The following is a 27,259-nucleotide window of genomic DNA, read 5'->3' on the forward strand; positions in this document are numbered from 1 at the left end:
ATGTTTCTGTTTGATCAGATGGGGGTGGAACTTTCCTTTCCTAGCTGTTAACATTCGTTTTATCAGTGTTTCTCATTAAAATATTTCATAGAAATAAATGTTTAGACATTAAAATTACCTGCAGTGATTTAATGATGGGTTATTTATTAAATGTTCTTGGACATGTGTTGGCATTCTTTCTTAAAATTATTTGGTTTTGAATAATTAATATTTAATGGTTCCAATTTAAAATATTTAGGCTGAGATAGTAATATAGAAACTAAATGAGTAAAAGAAAATCAGACTGAATAAATTTAACAAGAGAAGTGTAAAACTTGTACTCTGAAAACTACAAAACACTGTTGAAAGAAATTAAGGAAGACTAAATAAATGGAAAGATATCCTGTATTAGAGGATCAGAAGATTTATCATTAAGATGTCACTTTTCCCTAAATTGATCCACAAACTCATTGCAGTCCTCATAAAAAAACTGGCTGTTTTGAAGAAATGGATGGGCTGATCCTAAAATTCATATGGAAATTCAACCCAGAGTAGTCAAAACAGTCTCAAAAGAGAACAAAGTTGGAAGACTCACACTTCCGAATTTGAGAACTACAAAGCCACAATGATCCAGATTGTGTGGTACTGGCATAAGAATAGACATATGATCAGTGGGATAAAATTGAAAGTTAAAAATTAAACCCATACATCTGTGGTCACTTGATTTTTCACAAGGATACCAAGACCATTTAATGAAGAAAGAATAGTATTTTGAACAAATGGCGCTGGGACAAGTGGGTATCCATATGCAAAAGAATGAATTTGAACCTCCGCCTCATACTGCATAATAAATTAACTAAAAATATATCATAGCCCTAAATGTAAGATCTAAAAGTGTAAAACTTTTAGAAGGACACATAGGTATAAATCTTCATAAACTTAGATTAGGCAAAGCCTTCTCAGGTATGACACCAAAAGCACAAGTGACAAAATAACAAATAGATATATTGGATTTATCAAAATTAAAACCTTTTGTGCCCTATTAGATACGACCAAGAAAGTGAAATGACTACTCAGAGAATGGGAAAAAAAATTTGCAAATCATATATTTCATAAGGGACTTGTATCTACAACATATAAAGTACTTAAAACTCAATAATGAAAGACAAACAACTCAATTAAAAAATGGGCAAAGTGACTCATAAGGGGAAGAGGTTTCTTTTTTGAGATAATGAAAAACTGACTGTGGTGATGGTTGCACAACTAAGTTGAATACTTTAATGGATGAATTATATTTCAAAAAACCTGTTATATTAAAAAAAAGAAAATAGGACTATAACGTGTATGTATAGAAGGGTAGAAATTTTGTGAGAACCAGGTGATGGAGGAAATAATTTTAATTGTGACATCAAGGTAAGGGTTGATTGAAGTGAGATTAAGAGAAATCTTTGCTTCACTTTTTGGTCAATAAATATTACTTTTACCAAAAACCTGGAAAAATCCTTCCTTTTTTTTTTTCTATAAGCAGAAATGAAAGATGACTGTAAATATTGGTATAAGATAATTTGTGCTGGTTCACTTTCCCTTTTTTGAATCAAAAGTTGCTGCCAGATCTTACAAGGCAGCATAGGTGAAATAAAAAAACTCACACTGGAGGCCAGAGTTCCCTGAAGTGGCCTTAAAATTCAAGACAGCAATTTTTTTTTTTTTTTTTGCCATACGCGGGCCTCTCACTGTTGTGGCCTCTCCCGTCGCAGAGCACAGGCTCCGGACGCGCAGGCTCAGCGGCCATGGCTCACGGGCCCAGCTGCTCCGCGGCATGTGGGATCTTCCCGGACCGGGGCACGAACCCGTGTCCCCTGCATCGGCTCTCAACCACTGCGCCACCAGGGAAGCCCTACAGCAAATTTTGAAATGAAAACAAAGTTTGATTTATAGATTCATATAATTTAGGCTTTGTTCTAGTTACTAGGGCTATATATTACTTATCCCCAAACAGTCATTTATTTTGTTTATACCTTTTTTGGGTCTAAAATTAGAACAGCGTCCAGTGCTTATGTCTTGACTTTGCTGCATGATGTCTCAGGCCTCTGTTGGAAGACTCAGAGACTCAGGGCTGGGTCATTTGTTGCCTTGCTCACTTACATGTTCGGTAATTGCTACTGACTTTCAGCTGATGGACTCAGTTTCTCTGGGTATCGGTGTCTCTGTGTGGTTTCTCCACATCAGCTAGTTTGGGCTTCACAGCAATGGTGTCCAGGTTCCTAGGGCAAGCATCCTGAGAGAGTGAGAGCACAGACAAGCTGTCCCACATTTATCGCCCACCTTCAGAAGTCAGGCAGTGTTCGTCTGCCACACTCTATTCATTGAGGCAGTCACAGTGTCCTCAGGTGCAAGTGGAGGGAAATAATCTTTAGTTCTTGATGGGGAGGGGCAGCATACTAGAGGCACATAAAAATACTGGTCTGGAAATACTGTTGTGTCCCTTTTTTGAAAAACACAGGCTGCCACAGACCTGGAAGGGGAACTTAGAGATCATCTGGTCCAGTTCCCTCATTTTATAGATGAGGACACTGAGGCTGAGAAGAAGGGGTGTAACATGGCCACGGTCATGGCCTGTGGTCAGACTGGGCTGGAATTTAGCTTTCCTGACTCTAGGCTAGGGTCTTCCCTACTATACCACTTTTTTTCATTTTGCGGAATACGTAGTTCATTCACTCAAGTCATGAGTGGTCCTCCCCTCAGAGTTTTCTTAGGCTAGCAGACAGGATGATATAGGCAAAACTGCTGACATCGTGCTTGGCATGGAGTGGGCACGCAGAAAGCATTTTTAACCCTTCTTCCCCACTTTGTGTTTTATCCAAAGAGGGCCTTGTTGACATGTTGTGTATAGACTGTGCCAACACAATGGAATAGAGTCACTTCCCCAGCATGTGGAAATTAAATGGTAAATCTAGTTGAAGATTTTTTATTTGCCCCTTTTCAGGTGCTCAGAATTTTGATGTCATACGACTGTCAACTTACAGAACAGCTTGCAAATTGCGATTTGTGCAAAAACGATGCAACCGTAAGTCATTTCTACTCATTTCTATGATAGCTGGATAGAGCTCTTGATAATATAGAAGATTTTAATGTGTTTTAGTCATATTGTAATGTTAATTGAATTATTTTGTCTTAAGTGTTTATCAGAATATAAGCTTTGTGATGGAAAGAGCTTGTTAATTTATTCTGGTGTCCCTCAAAAAATTTAAGAAACTCAATAAGGTGACTAGTTTTGAGATTAATTAATTATTTTTTTAAAAAATGATTTATTTATTTATTTATGGCTGTGTTGGGTCTTTGTTGCTGTGCGCGGGCTTTCTCTAGTTGCGGTGAGTGGGGACTCCTCTTCCTTGCGGTGTGTGGGCTTCTCATTGCGGTGGCCTCTCCTGTTGTGGAGCATGGACTCTAGGCACGCGGGCTTCACTAGTTGTGGCATTCGGGCTCAGTAGTTGTAGCTTGCAAACTCTAGAGTGCAGGCTTAGTAGTTGTGGCACACGGGCTTAGTTGCTCCGCGGCATGTGGGATCTTCCCGGACCAGGGCTTGAACCCGTGTCCCCTGCATTGGCAGGCGGATTCTTAACCACTGCACCACCAGGGAAGTCCCAAGATTAATTAATTCTTTAAATGGGAGAATTCATTTCTCCTTGTCACTGTTTTTAATACAAAGTTTTATGTAAAATTAATACAGTTTATCAGCTTCTGGAGAGAAAGAAAAACTAATATTTTGATAAAGGCATAATAAAAATTAACTTTCTTGTTTAAACTTAATATAACACAAATCAGCCTTTTCTATAAGCGGTTGCTTCCACAATTGCTACTTATAAAATACGTAAATTAAAATATTTGTAAAATGCATATAAAATCTTTCTTAATTTGTGTGCAGATGAACTGACTTAGAATTATTGTACTTGTCTCAGATATATGTGTGTGTGTGTGTGTGTGTGTGTATTAATGAAAAACTGTTTTGTGTAATGGAAAGAACATTAGCCTTAGAATGGGAAAACCTGTTTTACTCCAGGTTTTGTTTGTCATTTATTATAAACACGTGACCTTGGACAAGTCACTTTATATTTAAATACTTCTACACTACTTTAAGTCCTACTCAAAAATCCTAGCTTAAAATTCTCTCCAAAGAGTTTACCGTACCATCCTAGACTGAAGTCATGTTTCTTCTCTGGTTTCCCAAAGCATTGTTTTCAAATTATGGGTTGTGACCTGTTAATGGTTCCTGAAACTGTTTTGGTGAACTGTAGCCAGAATTTAAAGCATGTAATGGAGAAAAAAAAAGAGAAAGAAAAAAAAGTCAGAACGTAGCTTATGTGGTAAAGTATTTTGTGAAACGTGTTTTTTATATATCTAGAGGGGTGTGTGTGTGTTGATTTAAATATATTTGCATGTTGTCAGAAAGTTTGAAAACCGCTGTCCTACAGGAACTACCATTTTTATACTTCTTCCCATAATTATTCTTGGAACACAGTAGTCTATGTGTGGGCTGAGCCAGGCTAGTGGCATTAGTAATATAAAGTAAAAGATGCATTGTTCTAGCAGTTTTATTTTGTCACATATGATTCTTCAGTCTACCAGATTACTCCAGGTTATAAGTAGGAGTCAGATTTCAATTTTTTCCATATATATGTTCAGTTGACCCTACACTATTTATTGAAAAGACCATCCTTTTTCTTCATTACTAAAAAAATCTTTTTCTCATATTCATTAGGAGAAATGTACAAGAATGTTCATAGCTGTGTCCATATGTGAGAGGATCTGTTTTTGGACTCTGTGTTCCATTGGTCTGTTTGTCTATCCTTATACCAATAATCACTGTTAGAGCTTTAGGGTTAGGGTACTTTTGTTCTATTTTACTTTTTAAGATTGTCTGAGACATTCTTGGCCTTTTTACATTTATTTTCACACAAATTTTAGAATTTGCTTGTTAATTTCTACTAAAAATGAACAAAAACAAAGATTTGTGCTGGGATTTCTTTCCTTCATTTTTTTTTTAAAGTATAATTTACGTATAATAAAATTCATCCTTTTAATGTATAGTCCTGTGGGATTTTGTTGGGACTACACTGAATCTGTAGATCAAGTTGGGGAGAAATTGATGTATTTCCAGTGTTGAGATTTCATTTCTGTGAACCTGATATATTCCTCCATCTATTTAGGTCTTTAAGTTTTGCTAATTTATATATTTTTTGGTAGAGATATTGCACATCCTTTATTGGATTTATTCCTGAGTCCTCGTGTATGTTTAGAAATACAGTGACTTTCATATCTTGATTTGTACCTAGCAGTCATTCTAGACTCAAATATTAATTTTAGTGATATACATGCAGAATCTTTATGATTTTCAATGTGTATAATTTTGTCATTTCTGAATAATGACAGTTACTTTTATTTCCTGTACTGATAATTACTGCATATTTATATAGGTTAGGATTTGAAATACGATAGGAATGATGACAGTGGGCATTTCTTATCTTATTCCCAATATCAGAGGAATGGCTTTCAACATTTTACTATTAAGTAATATGTTTGCTGCAGTTTTTTGTAGATATCCTTAATCAGATTAAGGAAATTTCCAAGTAGTGTGTTTATTCATTTCTAAAGATAAAGTTTATTTTAAAAGTTTTCTTTTTGATAATGATTTCTGACAATTTCATTTTGATCATAGAGCATGGCTTATATGATTTTAATCCTTTAAAATTTATTGGGATTAGTTTTATGACTCAGGATAAGGTCAGTTTTTTTACATGTTCTTTGTGTTATTGAAAATAAAGCATATTTTCTAATCACTGGGGGCAGGACTTCATATAGTGTCCATTATGCCTGCCTTGTTAGTTTGTCTATGATTGTACTTATTTTTTTTGTATGTTTGCTCTGTCACTTGCTAAGAGAGGTGTGTTAATATCTCCCACAAAGTCTGTGAATTTGTCTCTTTGAGGTTCTGTTACATTTTCATTGTGTATTTTTGAAGCTACAAAGGGGAGGCAAAACTTTACCTCTACCCTCTCAGGGTCTCCAGCGGAGCCTGAGAATTAAATTGACATAAGACAGATTAACAGGAGAAAAGCATATGGATTTTTACATGTACATAGGAGCCCCCATAGGAAAATGAAAACCCAAAGGAGTGAGTGGGCCTAAGTGCTTATATACTAAGTTGAACAAAGAGTGGCAGTTGTGGAAAAATAACTAAAATATGTCAGGAGACTAAAGATAAGAGCTATTTTAACGAAGTCTGCAGATTTCACTCAGACTCAATTCACTGTCTCTGGTGATGAGGATGTTTCTTTCCTCTTGGAATAAGGAGGGCGTTTTTCACATGGGACTTTTACTTCCTGCTTTTGGGAAGAAGAGGGGAGGTCAGAATGTCCTTCTTGGCATCTGCTGTTTTTCAGGAGTCTTTAGCTCAAACTACTCCGTATGCCAAAGTGGCATATCTTGGGGTGACATATTCTGCCACCCTTCACTATTCTATTAAATGTAAGTAAATGTAAAATTCTTATATCTTTCTGCTGAATTAAAACTTTTGAATTGTTGAAAAAGTTACAAAATAAACACAAAGTTTGTGTTGACAAAATAAACACAAAGTTTATTTTCTTTGTGTTCCAGTACATCTTGTTGATATTTGGAACATGATTGAAGCCTTCCGAGACAATGGCCTTAATACACTGGACCATACCACTGAGATCAGTGTGTCTCGCCTCGAGACCGTCATCTCATCCATCTACTACCAGCTGAACAAGCGCCTTCCTTCTACTCACCAAATCAGTGTGGAACAGTCCATCAGCCTCCTCCTCAACTTTATGATTGCTGCATATGACAGGCTAGTACCTGCCCTGCTTAATCCATTTTAAGAATGTTTCTCTTCTAATCATCCTTCTTCCGTACTGCCTTGCCAAGGGTTGTCAACTTAGAATCACAGTTAAAAGGGAAATGAATTAGTACAAGTCCCTTCTAAAGACTGGTTAAATGCCAGAGTGACTTACTGTCTTGGGGCATGTCACATATTAACCTCTGTAACATTAGGGAGATTCACAACACTTGAGACATAATTGTTTGGTAAAATTGTCGGTACCTTAATATAGCTGTTCTCTATCCAGTGAAATATAGCCAAGTGGTACATTTGATTATGAGGCTTTCTATTTGACTTTTAAACTAACTTTTCTTTACTATGTGATAGCAATTGCCTTTGGACTATATAGTACCTTGTTTTCTCTTTATTTATGTTTAGGAGTCTATTTTAATTCTTTTCAATGTAGAACATTGTGTTCTAAACCTTAAAACAATAGAAGAAAACTAAATGTCCTCCAAATTAAAACAGAAATGAGTTGTTATATTTGTATTTATGGAGAATTAAGTTGGTATGATAAAAAATAAAAAAGAAATCATAAATGTTGGAAGCACAGAGGTTAATATTTATTTTCCGGGAACCAGGAGTTCAGATGTCTGATCCCTGCTGTACTATCAGCAATGTGATTTGGATGGGTTAATTCTCTCTGCTTCATTTTTCTCTCTGTAGGAAAATGAGTTCATATATTTGTAGAATGCTATTAGTTATACTTCATAATATTGAGGGTTCTGTGAATTAATGGTAAAACCATACAAATGTCAAGGCCAAGTCACAACATAGGCACTCACTAAATTCACTTTTTTAAAAAAATTAATTAATTAATTAATTTTTGGCTGTGTTGGGTCTTCGTTTCTGTGCGAGGGCTTTCTCTAGTTGTGGCGAGCGGGGGCCGCTCTTCATCGCGGTGCATGGGCCACTCTTCATCGCGGTGCACAGGCCTCTCGCTGTCGCGGCCTCTCGTTGCGGAGCACAGGCTCCAGACGCGCAGGCTCAGTAGTTGTGGCTCACGGGCCCAGTTACTCCGCGGCATGTGGGATCTTCCCAGACCAGGGCTCGAACCTGTGTCCCCTGCATTGGCAGGCAGATTCTCAACCACTGCGCCACCAGGGAAGCCCCCACATTTTTATAAGATGTTATCAAATGAGATATTCCATCCATTTAATAAAAAATTATTTAAAGAAATTTGAATTTTTAAAACATGAGTGTACATGTAGCGTATGTCCCAGAATTCTAATGCCATTTTTTTTAGCAGTTAATCTGGTAGGTTAAGTTTATACTGTCCAAGGAATGACTCTTCTGATCTAAAAACCTTAGTAAAAACCATTATTCTGTGGTGAGTAAGCAGCACCTTATCGTGACACTGACTCACTGAGTAAGTCACTTCAGGGCCACACAACACAAATTAATTTAAGAAACTTTTTAAAGTCAGAAATAAAAGTCATCTTAGAGCTAAAAATGATAAAGCAGAGATTATAAACTTTGACTCCATAATTATATCAAATAAGTACTACGGCTGAAGAAGGGAGGAGAAGAGAGAGTGAAGAGATAGCAAAAGGGAGAATGGGAAGACCAAAGTTAAGGGCAGAAGGTACAGAGGTGTCCTGGGACACAGTTGGAGAAAGCCGGACACAGGCAGAAAGAGACAAAGGAAAAGAAAAAAGAGACAGTAAATCAGCAGGAGGGCACACTGAAGAGAACTAGGAAAGCAAAAAGAGACGAATGAGCTAAGAGTAAAGAATATAGTGTGGCAGGGGTGAGTTTGGTAATTCTCAAGTCATATCCTGTTTAAAATGTTGACTGTGGGCATCAGAATAAATCGTCACATCTTTACTGACCTTGAACTCTTCATATGATAAGAGCTTATTTAGTTAGCTCTCCGGAAATTTGAAATTCGCTTTCATGTACTGGAAAAAAGAAAGGATCTGGTTATCAGAATTTTATTTTTGAAAATCAGGGCATTTTGTTGTTAAATACTTCCAAAAGTAGTAGTCTCTTTATAGATTGGCCACTTTGTTATTTAGGCTGGAGAGTCCCTTTGGTATGTAGAATTCCTATTATTTTAACTGATCTTTTCAAGCTTTTGTATTTCATAATTTCTCAAAGTTAAAATTTGAATACAGCAATTAACTTAATTATTAAATTCCCTCACCTCCAAATTCATAGTCACATTTTTGGTCAGGTTGTTTCTGATTATTATAATAGATTGTGAGACCCTAAAACGATCATCAGGAACAAATAGGATCTAAGACTTTCTCCCTTAAGCATGTATTTTCTTAGGAATTAATTTTTTTAATACTTAGATGTAAAATATTTCACATTGGACAATTAAAAACATTGAAAAGTATGAAGAATGATATTATAAACATCTGTGTGTAGACTTTAAGCTAAGAGGAATAGCCAAAACATTCTGTTAGCCTCAGTTTTTTCCTGTTTCAGGTCCTCAGTACCACAGTTACAGTACCATAGGTACATGGTCTAGTCCGAAGGTACAACAGGTGATGCTCTAACCAACATTTTTTTCTTCTTTTTTTTGTTTTTGATAACAAGGATATCCAAATTCCCAGTGTGAGGGATAGGAAACCTTCCTTCCTCTTCTTCAGTTGAGCTGATTTAGTGATTTAGAGCTTGGGATTTATAAACCTCCTTTCTGTTTCCAACCTCGGTGTTAGTTCCACATCTTCAACTATAAGCAATAGAAAGCCTACTCAGATGGGCTTTCACAGTAACTGGAGCAATAGGCTCACATAACAGAGGAGCCAGAGACAGGATTGTGGTTGAATCAGGGCCCTGGCTGCATTTCTTCTTTTTTAAAAAATATTTATTTATTTGGCTGCGCCGGGTCTTTAGTTGTGGCATGGGGGATCTTTTAGTTGCGGCATGCGAGATCTTAAGTTGTGACATGCAAACTCTTAGTTGCGGCATGTGGGATCTAGTCCCCTGACCAGGGATCGAACCTGGGCCCGCTGCATTGGAAGCGTGGAGTCTTAGCCACTGGGCCACCAGGGAAATCCCTGCGTGTCTTTATAGTGGTCTTGGCTTTGACCTTCTCTTCTATTAGCTTCATCCTTATGCTGACTTCAAAAAATGCCTGCTACAGCTACTAAAATGCTTCCTGTCACGTCTAGGTGAGGGAGAGAGCCAGTTTTCTTTCAACACTGAACAAAAGTACCTGAGCCTCCACCAGATATGTGCGTTTGGGCCATGTATGTGTAAGTGGTAGGCTTTTCAGCTGAAACAAAGGATTTGTGCCTTTGGGGCAGAGGATAGTTAAATTCTCACCCTCACCCTGTATTGCCTCATCATGGGGATGGTTGGACTAGATATGAAGGTGATGACCACAGTGTTCACTACTAAACTCCTTGAAGTGCATTATAAACTTGTGGTTCCCTTTCTTGTTAAATAGTCCTACTCTCCATCCAGTTCCTTAAACCTGAGAGTCATTATAACTCTTCCTTCTCCGTCATCTCCCACATCCAGTCGGTTACCAAGTTCTTTCATTTCTACCTCTTGAATATCCTTCAGGTCTATGTACTTCTCTCCATCCCCACTGCTACCATCCCAGACCACCAGCATCATCTTTCGCCTGGATTACTGCTATAGCTTCTAAGTGATTTTTTTTTCATATACTCTTTTTTTCCCTCATTCATTCTTAGAAATAATAAACATCCACCAACCCACTATCTGACCCAGGAACTTGAACATTGACAATAATTTACATTTATCTCCTAACCCATCCCACTGAACTGCACTTAACTAAGGCGAACCCTATTCTGATTTTGTATTATCATTTCCTTGCGTCTTAAAAACCATTTTTGTTCACATGTATGGACATAAATAAAGTATTGTTTAATTTTAAATATTTTTACAATTAAAAAAAGAGTGTCATACTAATGTACTATTATCTGATTTATTTTTTTCAGCCAGTAACATATTTTAAAGATTCATTCATGTTGCATTTATCTATAGTTCAGTTATTTTAACTGTTATATAACATTCTGTTGTGTTTCTATACCATTCTGGTGTTTTCCAGATTTTTGCTCTAAGAAACAACTCTGCTTGGAATATTCTTATTTGTGTCCAAGTGTTTCTCTTGGTTCTAAACTGAGGAATAGAATTGCTGAGCTGTGGGGTATATGAAAGCTCAGATTTACTCTGAACTGATATTTAGAAAGTATAAAATTATTTTTCCAAATTGTACCCATACATAAGAGATCCTTTTGATTCACATTCTGTAAGCCTTAGAATTCTTGGACTTCTTAGTTTTTGCTAAATGACATCTCATTGTTAGCTTGATTTGCATTTTCTTGATTACTGAGCATGTTCATATGTGTCTTGGCCATATTTATTACTTCTGTGAAATGCCTCTTTGTGTCTTTTGCCCATTATTCTAGTGTGTTATATTTTCTTTTTATATTGATTTGTAAGAGTTCTTCCTATAATTTAGATAACAATCCTTTCCTGATTATGTGTGTTGCACGTATATTCTCCCAATTTATAGCTTGATTTTTTTTACTTTTCTTAAGATGTCTTCTTCATAAAATGTTTTTTAAAGAAAAATGTCAAACATACAGAAACATAGAAAGAATATTATAGTAACAGTGTGCCCGTAACACAGCTTCCATAATTACCAATACATGGCCAGTCTTATTTCATCTATATCCCCAGGCTCTCTGCCTCCCTTCTCCCCACTTTCTTGACTTATTTCGAGGCAAATCTCACATGTCGTTATCATTTCATATGTAAATATTCCAGTGCATACATATCTCTAAAAGATGGGATGCCTTAAAAAAATTACCATAATGCCCTTATCTCACCTGAAAATTAATATAAATATTCATTAATATGTTAAAATATCCATTTCACTAATTCCCTTATAAATTTTTATTTTTATGTTGTTTAATTTGAGACTCAAATAAGGTCCATGTATTGCAGTTGATTTTTTAAAAAATTTATTTATTTATTATTATTTTTTAACACCTTTATTGGAGTATAATTGCTCTACAATGGTGTGTTAGTTTCTGCTTTATAACAGTGAATCAGCCATACATTTACATATATCCCCATATCTCCTCCCTCTTGCGTCTCCCTCCCACTCTCCCCATCCCAACCATCTAGGCAGTCACAAAGCACCGAGCTGATCTCCCTGTGCTATGCGGCTGCTTCCCACTAGCTATCGATTTTACATTTGGTAGTGTATGTATGTCCATGCCACTCTCTCACTTTGTCCCAGCTTACCCTTCCCCCTCCCCATGTCCTCAAGTCCATTCTCTACATCTGCGTCTTTATTCCTGTCCTGCCCCTAGTTTCTTCAGAACATTTTTTTTTTTTTTTTAGATTCCATATATATGTGTTAGCATAAGGTATTTGTTTTTCTCTTTCTGACTTACTTCACTCTGTATGACAGACTAGGTCCGTCCACCTCACTACAAATAACTCAATTTCGTTTCTTTTTATGTATGGCTGAGTAATATTCCATTGTATATATGTGCCACATCTTCTTTATCCATTTATCTGTTGACGGACACTTAGGTTGCTTCCATGTCCTGGCTATTGTAAATAGAGCAGCAATGAACATTGTGGTACATGACTCTTTTTGAATTATGGTTTTCTCAGGTTATATGCCCAGTAGTGGGATTGCTGGGTCGTATGGTAGTTCTATTTTTAGTTTTTTGAGGAAGCTCCATACTGTTCCCCATAGTGGCTGTATCAATTTACATTCCCACCAGCAGTGCAAGAGGGTTCCCTATTCTCCACACCCTCTCCAGCATTTATTGTTTGTAGATTTTTTGATGATGGCCATTCTGACTGGTGTGACGTGATACCTCATTGTAGTTTTGATTTCCATTCTCTAATGATTAGTGATGTTGAGCATCCTTTCATGTGTTTGCTGGCAATCTGCAAATCTTCTTTGGAGAAATGTCTATTTAGGTTTATTGCCCATTTTTAGATTAGGTTGTTTGTTTTTTTGATATTGAGCTGCATGAACTGATTGTAAATTTTGGAGGTTAATCCTTTGTTAGTTGCTTGGTTTGCAAATATTTTCTCCCATTCTGAGGGTTGTTTTTTGGTCTTGTTTATGGTTTCCTTTGCTGTGCAAAAGCTTTGACGTTTCATTAGGTCCCATTCGTTTATTTTTGTTTTTATTTCCATTTCTCTAGGAGGTGGGTCAAAAAGGATCTTGCTGTGATTTATGTCATAGAGTGTTCTGCCTATGTTTTCCTCAAAGAGTTTGATAGTGTCTAGCCTTACATTTAGGTCTTTAATCATTTTGAGTTTATTTTTGTGTATGGTGTTAGGGAGTGTTCTAATTTCATTCTTTTACACGTAGCTGTCCAGTTTTCCCAGCAGCACTTACTGAAGAGGCTTTCTTTTCTCCATTGTATATTCTTGCCTCCTTTATCAAAAATAAGGTGACCATATATGCATGGGATTATCTCTGGGCTTTCTATCCTGTTCATTGATCTATATTTCTGTTTTTGTCCCAGTACCATACTGCCTTGATTACTGTAGCTTTGTAGTATAGTCTGAAGTCTGGGAGCCTGATTCCTCCAGCTCTGTTTATCTTTCTCAAGATTGCTTTGGCTATTTGGGGTCTTTTGTATTTCCATACAAATTATGAAATTTTTTGTTCTGGTTCTGTGAAAAATGCCATTGGTAGTTTGATAGGGATTGCACTGAATCTGTAGATTGCTTTGGAAAGTATACACATTTTCACAGTGTTAATTCTTCTAATCCAAGAACATGGTTTATCTCTCCATCTGTTTGTATCATCTTTAATTTCTTTCATCAGTGTCATAGTTTTCTGCATACACATCTTTTGTCTCCTTTGGTAGGTTTACTCCTAGGTATTTTATTCTTTATGTTGCAATGTAAATGGGAGTGTTCCCTTAATTTCTCTTTCAGATTTTTCATCATTAGTTTATAGGAATGCAAGAGATTTCTGTGCATTAATTGTGTATCCTGCTACTCTACCAAGTTCATTGATTAGCTCTAGTAGTTTTCTGGTAGCATCTTTAGTATTCTCTACATATAGTATCATGTCCTTTGCAAACAGTGTCAGTTTTACTTCTTCTTTTCCAATTTGGATTCCTTTTATTTCTTTTTCTTCTCTGATTGCTGTGACTAAAACTTCCAAAACTCTGTTGAATAATAGTGGCAAGACTGGACAACCTTGTCTTGTTCCTGATCTTAAAGCGAATGGTTTCAGTTTTTGACCATTGAGAACGATATTGGCTGTGGGTTTGTCATATGTTGCCTTTATTATGTTGAGGTAAGTTCCCTCTATGCCTACTTTCTGGAGGGTTTTTATCATAAATTAATTTTGTCAAAAGATTTCTCTGCATCTATTGAGATGATCATATGGTTTTTCTCCTTCAATTTGTTAATATGGTGTATCACATTGATTGATTTACGTATGTTGAAGAATCCTTGGATTCCTGGGATAAACCCCACTTGATCATGGTGTATGATCCTTTTAATGTGCTGTTGGATTCTGTTTGCTAGTATTTTGTTGAGTATTTTTGCATCTATGTTCGTCAGAGATACTGACCTGTAGTTTTCTTTTTTGGTGGCTTCTTTGTCTGGTTTTGGTATCAGAGTGATGGTGACCTTGTAGAATGAGTTTGGGAGTGTTCTTCCCTCTGCTATATTTTGGAAGAGTTTGAGAAGGATAGGTGTTAGCTCTTCTCTAAATGTTTGATAGAATTCACCTGTGAAGCCATCTGGTCCTGGACTTCAGTTTGTTGGAAGATTTTTAATCACAGTTTCAATTTCAGTGCTTGTGATTGGTCTGTTTATATTTTCTGTTTCTTCCTGGTTCAGTCTCGGAAGGTTGTGCTTTTCTAAGAATTTGTCTGTTTCTTCCAGGTTGTCCATTTTATTGGCATATAGTTGCTTTTAGTAATCTCTCATGATCCTTTGTATTTCTGCAGTTTTGGTTGTTACTTCTCTCTCATTTCTAATTCTTTTGATTTGAATCTTCTCCCTTTTTTTCTTTTCTTTTTTCTCCCTTTTTTTCTTGATGAGTCTGGCTAATAGGTTATCAATTTTGTTTTTCTTCTCAAAGAACCATCTTTTAGCTTTATTTTCTTTGCTCTTGTTTCTTTCATTTCTTTTTCATTTATTTCTGATCTGATCTTTATTATTTCTCTCCTTCTGCTAACTTTAGGGGTTTTTTGTTCTTCTTTCTCTTATTGCTTTAGGTGTAAGGTTAGGTTGTTTGTTTGAGATGTTTCTTGTTTCTTGAGGTAGGATTGTATTGCTATAAACTTCCCTCTTAGAACTGCTTTTGCTGCATCCCATAGGTTTTGGATCGTCGTGTTTTCATTGTCGTTTGTTTCTAGGTTTTTTTGATTTCCTCTTTGATTTCTTCTGTGATCTCTTGCTTAGTTAGTAGCGTATTGTTTAGCTTCCATTTGTTTGTATTTTTTACAGATTTTTTCCTGTAATTGATACCTAGTCTCATAGCGTTGTGGTCAGATAAGATACTTGATACGATTTCAATTTTCTTAAATTTACCAGGTCTTGATTTGTGACCCAAGACATGATCTGTCCTGGAGAATGTTGCATGAGCACTTGAGAAGAAAGTGTATTCTGTTGTTTTTGGATGGAATGTCCTATTAATATCAATTAAGTCCATCTTGTTTAATGTATCATTTGAAGCTTGTGTTTCCTTATTTATTTTCGTTTTGGATGATCTGTCCATTGGTGAAAGTGGGGTGTTAAAGTCCCCTACTATGAATGTGTTACTGTTGATTTCCCCTTTTATGGCTGTTTCCATTTGCCTTATGTATTGAGGTGCTCCTACATTGGGTGCATAAATATTTACAATTCTTATGTCTTTTTCTTGGATCTTCCCTTGATCATTATGTAGTGTCCTGCTTTGTCTCTTGTAATAGTCTTTATTTTAAAGTGTATTTTGTCTGATATGAGAATTGCTACTCCAGCTTTCTTTTGATTTCCATTTGCGTGGAATATCTTTTTCTTTCCCCTCACTTTCGGTCTGTATGTGTCCCTAGGTCTGAAGTGGGTCTCTTGCAGGCAGCATTTATGCGGGTCTTGTTTTTGTATCCATTCAGCCAGTCTGTGTCTTTTGGGTGGAGCATTTAAACCATTTACATTTAAGGTAATTATCGATATGTGTGTTCCTGTTACCATTTTCTTAATTGTTTTAGGTTTGTGTTTGTAGGTCTTTTCCTTCTCTTGTGTTTCCTGCCCAGAGAAGTTCCTTTAGCATTTGTTGTAAAGCTTGTCTGGTGGTGCTGAATTCTCTTAGCTTTTGCTCGTCTGTAAAGGTTTTAATTTCTCCACTGAATCTGAATGAGATCCTTGCTGGGTAGAGTAATCTTGGTTGTAGCTTTTTCCCTTTCATCACTTTAAATATGTCCTGCCACTGCGTTCTGGCTTGGAGAGTTTCTGGTGAAAGATCAGCTGTTAACCTTGTGGCTGTTCCCTTGTATGTTATTTGTTGCTTTTCGCTTGCTTCTTTTGATATTTTTTCTGTGTATTTAAGTTTTGATAGTTTGATTAATATGTGTCTTGGCGTGTTTCTCGTTGGATTTATTCTGTATGGGACTCTCTGAGCTTCCTGAACTTGATTGACTATTTCCTTTCCCATATTAGGGAAGTTTTCAACTACAATCTCTTCAAGTATTTTCTCAGTGCCTTTCTTTTTCTCTTCTTCTTCTGGGACCCCTATAATTCGAATGTTGGTGCGTTTAAATGTTGTCCCAGAGGTCTCTGAGACTGTCCTCAATTCTTTCCATTCTTTTTTCTTTATTCTGCCCTGCAATAGTTATTTCCACTATTTTATCTTCCAGGTCACTTTTCCGTTCTTCTGCCTCATTTATTCTGCTATTGATTCCTTCTAGAGAAGTTTTAATTTCATTTATTGTGTTGTTCATCATTGTTTGCTCTTTAGTTCTTCTGTGTCCTTGTTAAACGTTTCTTGTATTTTCTCCATTCTGTTTCCAAGATCATCTTTACTATCATTACTCTGAATTCTTTTCCTGGTAGACTGCCTTTTTCCTCTTTATTTGTTTGGTCTGGTGTTTTTTTGCCTTGCTCCTTCATCTGCTGTGTGTTCCTCTGTCTTCTCATTTTGCTTAACTTACTGTGGTTGGGTCTCCTTTTTGCAGGCTGCCGGTTCGTGGTTCCTGTTGCTTTTGGTGCCTGCCCCCAGTGGCTAATGTTGGTTCAGTGGGTTGTGTAGGCCTCCTAGTGGAGGGGACTGGTGCCTGTGTTCTGCTGCATGAGGCTGGATCTTGTCTTTCTGGTGGGCAGGACTGTGTCCAGTGGTGTGTTTTGGTGTGTCTGTGACCTTATTATGATTTTAGGCAGCCTCTCTGCTAATGGGTGGGGTTGTGTTCCTGTCTTGCTAGTTGTTTGGCATAGGGTGTCCAGCACTGTAGCTTGCTGGTCATTGAGTGGAGCCGGGTCTTAGCGTTGAGATGGAGATCTTTGGGAGAGCTTTCGCCGTTTGATATTACGTGGAGCCGGGCGGTCTCTGGTGGACCAGTGTCCTGAACTCAGCTCTCCCACCTCAGAGGCACAGGCCTGGCACCCAGCCAGTACACCAAGACCCTGTCAGCCACATGGCTCAGAAGAAAAGGGAGAAAAAAAGAAAGAAAAAATAAATAAATAAAGTTATTAAAATAAAGAAATTATTAAAAATAAAAATAATTAAAAAATAATAAAAAAGTAGAAAGTAAGAAAGAAGGGAGAACCAAACCAAGAAAGAAATCCACTAACGATAGCAAGTGCTAAAATCTATACTAAAAAGAAAAAAAAAAAAAACGGACAGACAGAACCCTTGGGCAAATGGTTGAGTCAAAGCTATACAGAGAAACTCACACAAAGAAGCATACACATACACACTCACAAAAAGAGAAAAAGGAAAAAAAAAGGCATATATCTATATCTATCTATCTATCTATCTATCTATATACAAAAGAGGAAGAGAACAACCAAATCAATAAACAAATCTACCAATGATAATAAACTCTAAATATAAACTAAGATAAACATAAAACCGGAAACAAATTAGATGCGCAGAGCAAACCCGAAGTCTACAGTTGCTCCTAAAGTCCACCAGCTTCAATTTTGGGATGATTTGTTGTCTGTTCAGGTATTCCAGAGATGCAGGGTACATCATGTTGATTGTGGAGATTTAATCCGCTGCTCCTGAGGCTGCTGGGAGAGATTTCCCTTTCTCTTCTTTGTTCGCACAGCTGCCGGGGTTCAGCTTTGGATTTGGCCCTGCCTCTGCTTGTAGGTCGCCTGAGGGCATCTGTTCCCTTTTGGGAAGTCTGAGGTCTTCTGCCAGCCTTCAGTAGGTGTTATGTAGGAGTTGTTCCACATGTAGATGTATTTCTGATGTATTTGTGGGGAGGAAGATGATCTCCACTTCTTACTCCTCTGCCATCTTGAAGGTCTCCCTGCAGTTGATATTCTAAGATTCTTTTAATCTGTAGGCTCTCCCTTCATCTCTCTCTTTTTACCCTAGAGATTACAGTATGTATTCTTGATTTTTCAAAGTCTAAGATTAATTGGTACCATTACTCTCTAGGTAATACAAAGACTGATGCGTTTCTATACCATTTTGGTTTTAGGACGCTTTAATTTCATTTACTCATTCTTTTATGTCATTGAGATTGTGTATTTTTATTTTATATATATTTAAAATCAAGCAGGCCTTATTAATTTTTTTATACAGTGAGCATTATTTAATTTATAGGTAAACTAAATGATGTTGACTATAATAAAATAGTGTCTGCTTAATTTTAAATATACTAGTTTTGTTGTTTTTCACTTGCTTCTGCATTTTTAAGCTTCCATCAGGAATTCTTTTCTTTCTTCCTGAAGAACACCCTTTGGCATTTCCTTTCTGCAAGTTAGATTGTGGCACGTTGTCTTAATTTTCGTTTGAAAATTTCATTCTCATACTTTAAGAATATTTTCATTTGATATATGAGTTTTTGGTTGACAATTGTTTTCTTTCAACATTTCAAGAATATTGTTCTAGTATTTTTTTAGCTTCCATAATTTCTGATGAGAAATCAATAGTGGATATAATTTTAGCCACTTTGATGGTAATCTGTCAATTTCCTCTGGCAACTCTTAAGATATTCTTTATTTTCTTTTCTTTTTTCTTTTGGTTTTCAGCAATATTACCATGATGCCAGATGCATCATTCTTATCTCATAATCCTTAAATATAATAAGCAGAGTTACTGTAAGATCTGTGCTTGTAATCCAATATCTAGGTTCCCTATGGTTCTTTTTGTACTGTTTGCTATTTCTGTTTTTCGTTCATGTCATCTTACTTCCTCTCTGCCTTGTTATTTTTTATTATGTGAGAAACATTCCAAAATTATTTTTTATTTTTAGTATGTACCAGTCATTATATTGCAAAATTATTTGCAGAAATACTTTGAGGCCTAGGATAATGTTTTCCTACAGAGAGTATTTATGTTTTCTTTTTTTTTTTTTCTTTTTTTTGTATTTATGTTTTCTTCTGCTAGGTGCCTGGAGACCATAACAGTCCAGAAGCACCTGAGTTATTTGCAATTCAGCCCATGTGAGGCCCTGTTTTACTTCTGCACACTAGTGCTTTTAGGTGCAGCCTTTGGGCTTTCAACCCAGAGTAATGGGAGCAGGAGTAGGCAGTTTCATCAGGATTCAACGTTCCACATCTCTCTTCTAGCCCCTTAATACTATCAAAGAGTTACTACTCTGTACTTCAGCCTTTCTGGTTCCCTTCTGAAATCAGAAAATCCCTTGCATGGAAAAAGTAGTTTCAGTCATTGCACTCACCTCCCTGGGCATCCAGCTCCTTTGTATTAAGTAACTCAGTTGTTAGTCCTCATTTGCATTCAGGAAGATTAAACAATTTTTTTCCCATCTTTACTACTTTTCCTCAGAGGAAGAGGTGATCAGAATTAACTAGTCTGCCACTACCAAATATTTCCTCTGTTTTTATTTCTTTTTTCTCTTTTTTGGAATGTTGTCATATTTACTTCCTCTGTCTCCTATTGTTTCTCACATATGCTTCAATTCTGTAACTTGCTGCTTTCCTTTTATTTATTTTTATTTTTAAATTAATTAATTTTTGACTGCATTGAGTGTTCATTGCTGTGCATGGGCTTTCTCTAGTTGTGGTGAGTGGGGGCTGCTCTTCGTTGTGGTACGCAGGCTTCTCATTGTCGTGGCTTCTCTTGTGGAGCAAGGGCTCTAGGCGTGCAGGCTTCAGTAGTTGTGGCGCACGGGCTTAGTTGCTCCACAGCACGTGAGATCTTCCCAGACCAGGGCTTGAACCCGTGCCCCTTGTATTGGCAGACAGATTCTTAACCACTGTGCCACCAGGGAAGCCCTCTCTGCTTTCTTTCAGAAGAGTTTATCAGTCTGCATTTCTACTCATTAATATGTTCTTTGTTTAGAGTCATTCTACTGTTTGTCTCATCTGTTATGTTAATTTTTAGCTGTTGTATTTTTCAAACCTAGAATATCTGATTCATTCTTTTTCATGATTTATGGTTCTTATTTCATATTGCTAATCTCTCTTTTAGTTTGACTTTTATTATTTCTATTTTTTAATTGAAATATAATTGACATATAACATTATATTAGCTTCAGGTGTTCAACATAATGATTCAATATTTGTATATATTGTAAAATGATCATCACAATAAGTCTAGTTAACGTGTATCACCATACATAGTTGTAAAAAGTTTTTTTTCTTGAGATGAAAACTTTTAAGATCTCTCTTAGCAACTTTCAGATATACAATACAGTATTTTAAGCTATGGTTACCATGGTGTACATGACATCCCCATGACTTACTTATTTTATAACTGGAATTTTATATGTTTTGACCCCCTTAATCCATTTTGCCCACCCTCCACCCCCTGCTTCTGGCAACCACCAATCTGTTCTCTATATCTCTGAACTGGGGATTTTTTTTTTTTTTTATTAAAAAAATTTTTTTTTAGTTTACACATAAAAGCGAGATCATATGGTATTTGTCTTTTCCCTTCTGACATTTCACTTAGCATACTGCCCTCGAAGTCCATCCATGTTGTTGCAAATGCAAGATTTCCTTCTTTTTTATGACTAATATTTCCTTGTATGTATGTATGTGTATGTGTATACGTATACATATACATACATGTAGATACACACCATGTTTTCTTTATCTAGTCATACACTGATTGACACTTAGATTGCTTCCATGTCCTGGCTGTTGTAAGTAATGGTGCAGTGAACGTGAGGGTGTATGTATCTTTTTGAGTTAGTGTTTTCATTTTCTTCATATAAATGCCCAGAAATGGAATTTATGGATCATTTGGTAGTTCTATTTCTAAATTTTTGAGGAATTTTTATACTGTTTTCCATAGTGCCTGCACTAGTTTACATTCCCACCAGCCGTGCACAAGGGTTCCCTTTTCTCCACATCCTCACCAGCACATGTTATTTATTGTTTTTGATAATAGCCATTCTTAGATGCATGAGGTGAAATCCCACTGTGGTTTTGATTTGCATTTCCCTGGAAATGTCTGTTTTCATATGTCTCTTTGATATATTTATGTTTATTTTTAAGTTCCTGGTCCATTTGTTCTAATACTTATGCTTTTGAAACTGGTATAAGTTGTCCTGTTCGTTGATTTTTTTTTTAAGGTAGTTGTACCCCCTGGGTCCAAGGAGTGGTCTTGGGTTGGATATTTGCAGTGGATGTGGGCAAAACGTGGACACGTGGGCTGGAGTGTCCACATGCATATATGGTTCTTTGAAGTATGGGGTGTGTTGGAGGTGGCAGGAAAAGGGGGCCAGACTCTCCCCATGTGGGGGCATGAAGTGTCTCAGAATCCTAGATTTGAATTTGACTTTCCAGGCCATTTTGAAGGTGTATTAGTCATTGTACAGAGATAGAACATATTTTAATTAATCTATTAGCTTGATTGATAACTTTAATATTTAGACATACGTATATGGGCCTCTTTTTGTAATCATGGTGCTGTAGGGGCAGGCCTGCTACCAGCTATTGATTAGGCCATGTGATTTCTGACAAAAGTTTTAGTTTCTACAAGACTTATCTCATTTTGAGTTGCTGGTGTAAACTTTTATATTTTAATCCTGATAGGGCATTCTTCTTGGATAATTATTGTATTCTGCATTTTCCACTCCCTGTGTAAGAAAGAAAAATGTTCTCTAATGACTTCCTGAGAAATTCCTTTTACACTTTATCTGACTATTGAACCTTATTTTCCCTCTTATTTTTTTCATCAGGATTTGTTTTGTAGAAGAGTCTGTGGCCTTCACCAAACATGTTGGTTCTGAGATATAATGAAACTCCACCTTTAATGGAACAAACCTATTTAAAAAATCATGTATCTAATGAAACTAGGCTTGGATAAAATCTTCAAAACATATCAATATTGAATGTACCAATGAAAGGCTCGGGGTTATTGTTTACCATCTAAAATAACAGTAGAACACACTCTCTCAAATTTGAACAATCTAAAGATTCCTTTAGGGTAAAGACTTTTATACGTCTAATTTATGGTGATTTTATATGAAAAAAGTTCCTGTGTAGTTTGGAACTATGGCTGAGAACTATTTTAAAATCTTGTTTTAGCAGTTTAATTTGGATATGTTGAAAGTTTCCATAGTTCCCTTTTAATACTGGATGCAAAAAATAAAGCAATATAAAAGAAAAAAAAAAAAAGCAAAACCAAACTAGTTCACTTTAAATAAAAGGAAATGTATTCCTTAAATTCCAAATGTGCCCAGCTAGCATATTATGGAATGGACATTGCTGAAAAAGGATAATATTGGGTTACAGTCTTCCTCATTAGTGATTTTTAAACAAAACTATAATTTCCTGGGAAACACAGACATTTCATTTATTTATATACAGTATTTACTAATATCCCTGCTTGTTCTTTGATGGATTCAAGATGACAGGAAAAAACCAAATAAAAATAGGAGAGAAAAAAAAATAGGAGAGAACTAGTGCTGAATGGGAAGGTTTTGATGCCCTCGATAGTAGCACATTTAACTCTTAGAAAGATCTGATCATAGCTTTTTAAGGAAATTTCCAGGGGATGGTGGAGAACGAGCTAGGGGTCTTGAATGTTTTAAAAATGTGAAATCCTAAGGGGAAACCTATTGCACAATGGAGACCAACAGCCACTTTGGTGGAAGAGGAGGAGTGGAGCCCGTGTGCCCTCACGACATCCCCTACCCTTCAGGATGCCGCTGTCGTGTGGATTGTGTGATGTGACATCACCAAAACCAGTTCACCGAGCCCCAGTCTAAGTGCTTGGTGGCAGAATTACTTCTAAGTTCACTTATTACTTTTCCCATCACTTACTTACTCTTTAAATTTTGTAGCTTTTCTTCTCTCCCAAGAGAATTCATGCATTTGTGCCAATTTTCAAAAAGGACTCTGTTTGATTTCAGGATATGCAGACCTGCAAAGGGTTTGACCATTAGCTAATATTTCAGATTTTAAAAAATTTTTTGGATTGCTATTTTGGTCTTATTTTATTATTTCCTTTTTATAATTTTTTTTTTTTAAAGAAAGGGCAAGAGGAATACTTTTTCTGAATGTTGCTTTTTCTTTGTCTTTGTTTTTCTCTGAAAAGGAGAGAGGAAGTAACAGAGAGACTTCTCCAGTCCATTCAGTACTCACCTCCAAAGTAATCTGATTAAGACACTATTTTCATCATGCAACTTCCCTCCTCGGAAACCCTCAAAGATTCCCTGTGGTTTTTTTTTTTTTTTTTTCCCCTGTGGTTTTTGAATGAAGTTTGTACGCCTCAGTTTCTATCAGTCCTTAATTCCCTGCTCACACCAAACTCTAATTAAGCTACTTGAGGCACTTTTCAGGTTTTCCAATATGACATGCTCATTTCTTCTCTCCATGTATTTTGGTTGGTCTCCTGCCCCACCTCCCCTGGTTTTTACCTACCCTGTAGCCTTCCTTATAATCACCAACCCCATTTTCATCCCTATGATGACCTGTAGTACTTATCTGTATCATTATTTTGACTTTCGGATGTATGATGCTCTCAACTGCTTTGTAATTATACAAATAAGATTGAAAGTCTTTGAGAGCAGAGATTCTACCTTATATTTCTTTGATTCCTCAATAAATGTAATGCTGGATTCGTTTTGTTTAATTTTTATTGGAGTATAGTTGCTTTACAATGTTGTGTTATTTTCTGCTGTACAGCAAAGTGTATAATGCTGGATTCTTATTAAGTATTTGTAAGATTGAAATGAAAATTAGCAGGCATTCTGATTGTGGTAAATTTGAATAATATTCTGTGTTGATTTTACTTGGTTAAACTGTTTGACATTTGTCAAATGGATTCTTGATTTGCCTTTAATTATTGCATAATCCATTCACTGTGAATTTTGTAAATTAAGATTAATTGGAAAAATATGAGTTTTCGAAAACCAAGGAGAAATGCTCTCATTACTTTTAGCTACATGCGATAATTGGACTGGTAATACTGTTTCTGAAGTAGAAGTCTATTTTTCATGTGAGAAGTACTCATTTATGGTTGACAGCATTTACAGTTGTTTGCCAAAAGTGTAGAAACAGCTTGTTTTCTTAAGTAAACAGTGCTGCCTACAGTCCTGTTTTCAAAAGTATTCATTTGAATAGCAAGCTCTTATTAGATAGTGCAAAGCTATAAACACCATCCAGTTTGGGTTAGTTTATTTTTTAAAATTTTTTATTGAAATATAGTTGATTTACAATGTTGTGCCAGTTTCAGGTGTACAGCAAAGTGATTCAGTTATACATATATATACATATATATGCATTCTTTTTTTAGATTCTTTTCCATGATAGGTTATTACAGAGTATTGAGTATAGTTCCCTGTGGTATACAGTAGGTCCTTGTTGGCCATCTATTTTATATCCAGTAGTTTACATATATATTTTTGGCCACACTGTGCGACATGTGGGATCTTAGTTCCCTGACCAGGCATCTACCCCCGCCCCCTGCATTGGAAGCACGGGGTCTTAACCACTGGACGACCAAGGAAGTCTCTGGGTTAGTTTAAATGTCAAAAAATTTGAGACTTTACTAAACTGAAATGAGCAAATTCCCATCCAGACGGCACAAGTGAGGAGTGCAGAGACTTCTGAAGGCACCTGCATGTCAAAACTCAACAGTGTTTATTCAGGGTGACTCACTGTTTGCTTAGCTTGGCACAGAGCTAATCATGGTGTTTTCTCAGTGTTGGGTGATAAGAACTCTCTTTAGAAGTCATGGGCATGGTTTATTGTCAGACTCTAAAATGATGGATCTATGGAGGTGAATCATGCAGAGAAGTCTGAGACAGAGAATCATCATGTTCCTTATTGAGGGAGGGTGCTCCCCAGAAGGATTCTGTGTGGGTGGGGTTAAAATAATAAGTTTCCTCTCTGCTGTCATCTTCAACACATATTACCTGTTTATCCTTTCATTTTAGTATCTTTCTGTAGGGGTTAATATTCATTGTTAATTCTGTTATACCTTAAATACCTTTAAAAAAAAGTTATACCCAACTTTCCAGCTAGGCCAGATTTTAAGTGACTCACATTTTTTATGATGAAACCAGGTTAAAGATCTTTCCAGATCTTGTTTGAAGAGAACTGATTCTGGTATGAACTTGGACTTGACTTTGGAAGTACTGAAAACATGGATGTTGGTGAGGTTATATGTGCGATGGCCAGGGGCAGCTGACTATTCAGTTTTAAATGTAACTTGACCAGGGTATGTGGATTAAATTCAGATGTATGGTGGGCAGGATCAAGAATGAGTTTTTCCAAGAAGTAATCAGTCAGATAAAGGACGGAATCATAGGGGATTAGGCTGCTAAGTGACTGCAGCTTCTCCCTACTGCCTCTAATTGCAGAGGAAGAATGCAGAGCTCCAACCAAACATTACAGAAGTAAAAGTGCCACTGTGTTTGGGGGCAGTTATAGGAAGTTGTAGTTAGGCTTAAAGTAGACTGAGGGATTTCAATGCCAAGAAAAGCATTCAGAGCAAAGGAGTAAATGCTGAAGTTTGACCTACAAAGCAAATAGTTGCAAGGAGGGAGCTAACTTTTTTTCTTTTTGAAGAAAAATAAAAATAACATGATTTGAGGAAGAATTGTGAGGCTACCCATTCACTAATTTTATTGGATGATTGTGTCTTCATGCTGTTATACTTAGATTTTTATATAAATATCTTTAATAAATATTTATGAGTATCTTTAAATATATCATTTATTAACTTGTTTATATTAATATTTCCTTTCAAAGGGTGAATAAACCTTTTGGTAGGTGAAACTGTGAACCTAAAGTTGTAAATGATGGTAAGCATTATAAGTGGGAAAGATGAGTTCATAATTAAGAGTGGGCTCAGGCCCATTCCCCCATTCTCAGGATGCACAGTTACATATGTATAAACAGGTTCTTAAACAAAAAGGTTCACTAAGCATCATTTCCAAATCTCTCCTGCCTGCAGATTCATCCCCCTCACATTTACTATGACCCTTAATCTCAGATACCTCTCCTTTCCCCCATACTTAAAGCACCCGCAACCTGACATATATTCCCTCTATCCTACTGGGTTACGTATTGACACTCAGATGCATATCCCCTCACCCTCAATGAAGCATGCAATGCTAAGTGCAGATGCATTTGCAGACTCAGAAGAGCATGCAGGCAGAGAGGAGAGAAGATCCACTGTTGGCTGGGTGGGAGATCGTGAGTGGAGATTGCTGTGTGGCTGCTATGAATAGGAAAGTGGTTGGAAAATAGGTAACGAGAGATGACGAGTTAAGGGGCCACGTGTTACTGATAATAATTAGTTGAGGAGTTAATGCACTATTCTGTTAATGCATCTACAGACTGCTTGACCTGAGACCCGCTGTTGAGACCAGTAATAATCCTAATGAGTAGAGGAGGGCACAGGTGTGTAGTGCTGATCCAGGTCAGTTGAGAAATACAGCTGCTATTCTGTATTTAAATGTAAGACTTTCTGAATCCAGGACTATTATTTGCAACAGAGTTGAGTTAAAGAATATTTGAATAAGGGATGCAAAGTGTTGAGAATATTAGTGTTTCTAAAGCATTTTGAAGATTTGGAAAAAGTGCTGTTTAAATGCTATTATAATAATTTTTAGAAGTAAAGATGTCATAGACCCATTAAGACCTGTTTTATGGCATTTACTGATGAGCACTTTCTTCAGTTACAGAGTTGATTTTCACTTGGGTCTCTTGCCAGTATGCTGGGCTCTGCCACACTCTCCTGTCTGCATAGATGACATTAGTTTCTTTTTTTGCAGCAAGGAATAGATATTATTTTGTCTCTATGAAGGAAGAACATGAGATTTGGAGCCA

The 27,259-nt window shown here is 36.5% G+C and overlaps 1 protein-coding gene across 17 annotated transcripts in view; it reads left to right on the plus strand.

The window, feature by feature from the left end:
* The window catches only part of DTNB (dystrobrevin beta), a 244,921-nt gene that overhangs the window by 33,173 nt on the left and 184,489 nt on the right, over nucleotides 1–27,259 (plus strand). For all 17 annotated transcript variants that reach the window (XR_003434136.1, XR_003434137.1, XM_027113669.1 and 14 more), the window contains 2 exons: nucleotides 2,966–3,046; nucleotides 6,634–6,847. Coding sequence is in view for 15 of the 17 variants with exons in the window: in XM_027113669.1 (XP_026969470.1) it covers nucleotides 2,966–3,046; nucleotides 6,634–6,847 (295 nt within the window). In the remaining 2 variants the exon portion in view is untranslated. The remainder of the gene's footprint in view (nucleotides 1–2,965; nucleotides 3,047–6,633; nucleotides 6,848–27,259) is intronic.

This window comes from Aethalodelphis obliquidens, unplaced genomic scaffold (genome assembly GCF_003676395.1).
Source record: "Aethalodelphis obliquidens isolate GAN/ISIS:26980383/991018 unplaced genomic scaffold, ASM367639v1 scaffold12, whole genome shotgun sequence".
Classification (NCBI taxonomy): Eukaryota; Metazoa; Chordata; class Mammalia; order Artiodactyla; family Delphinidae; genus Aethalodelphis; species Aethalodelphis obliquidens.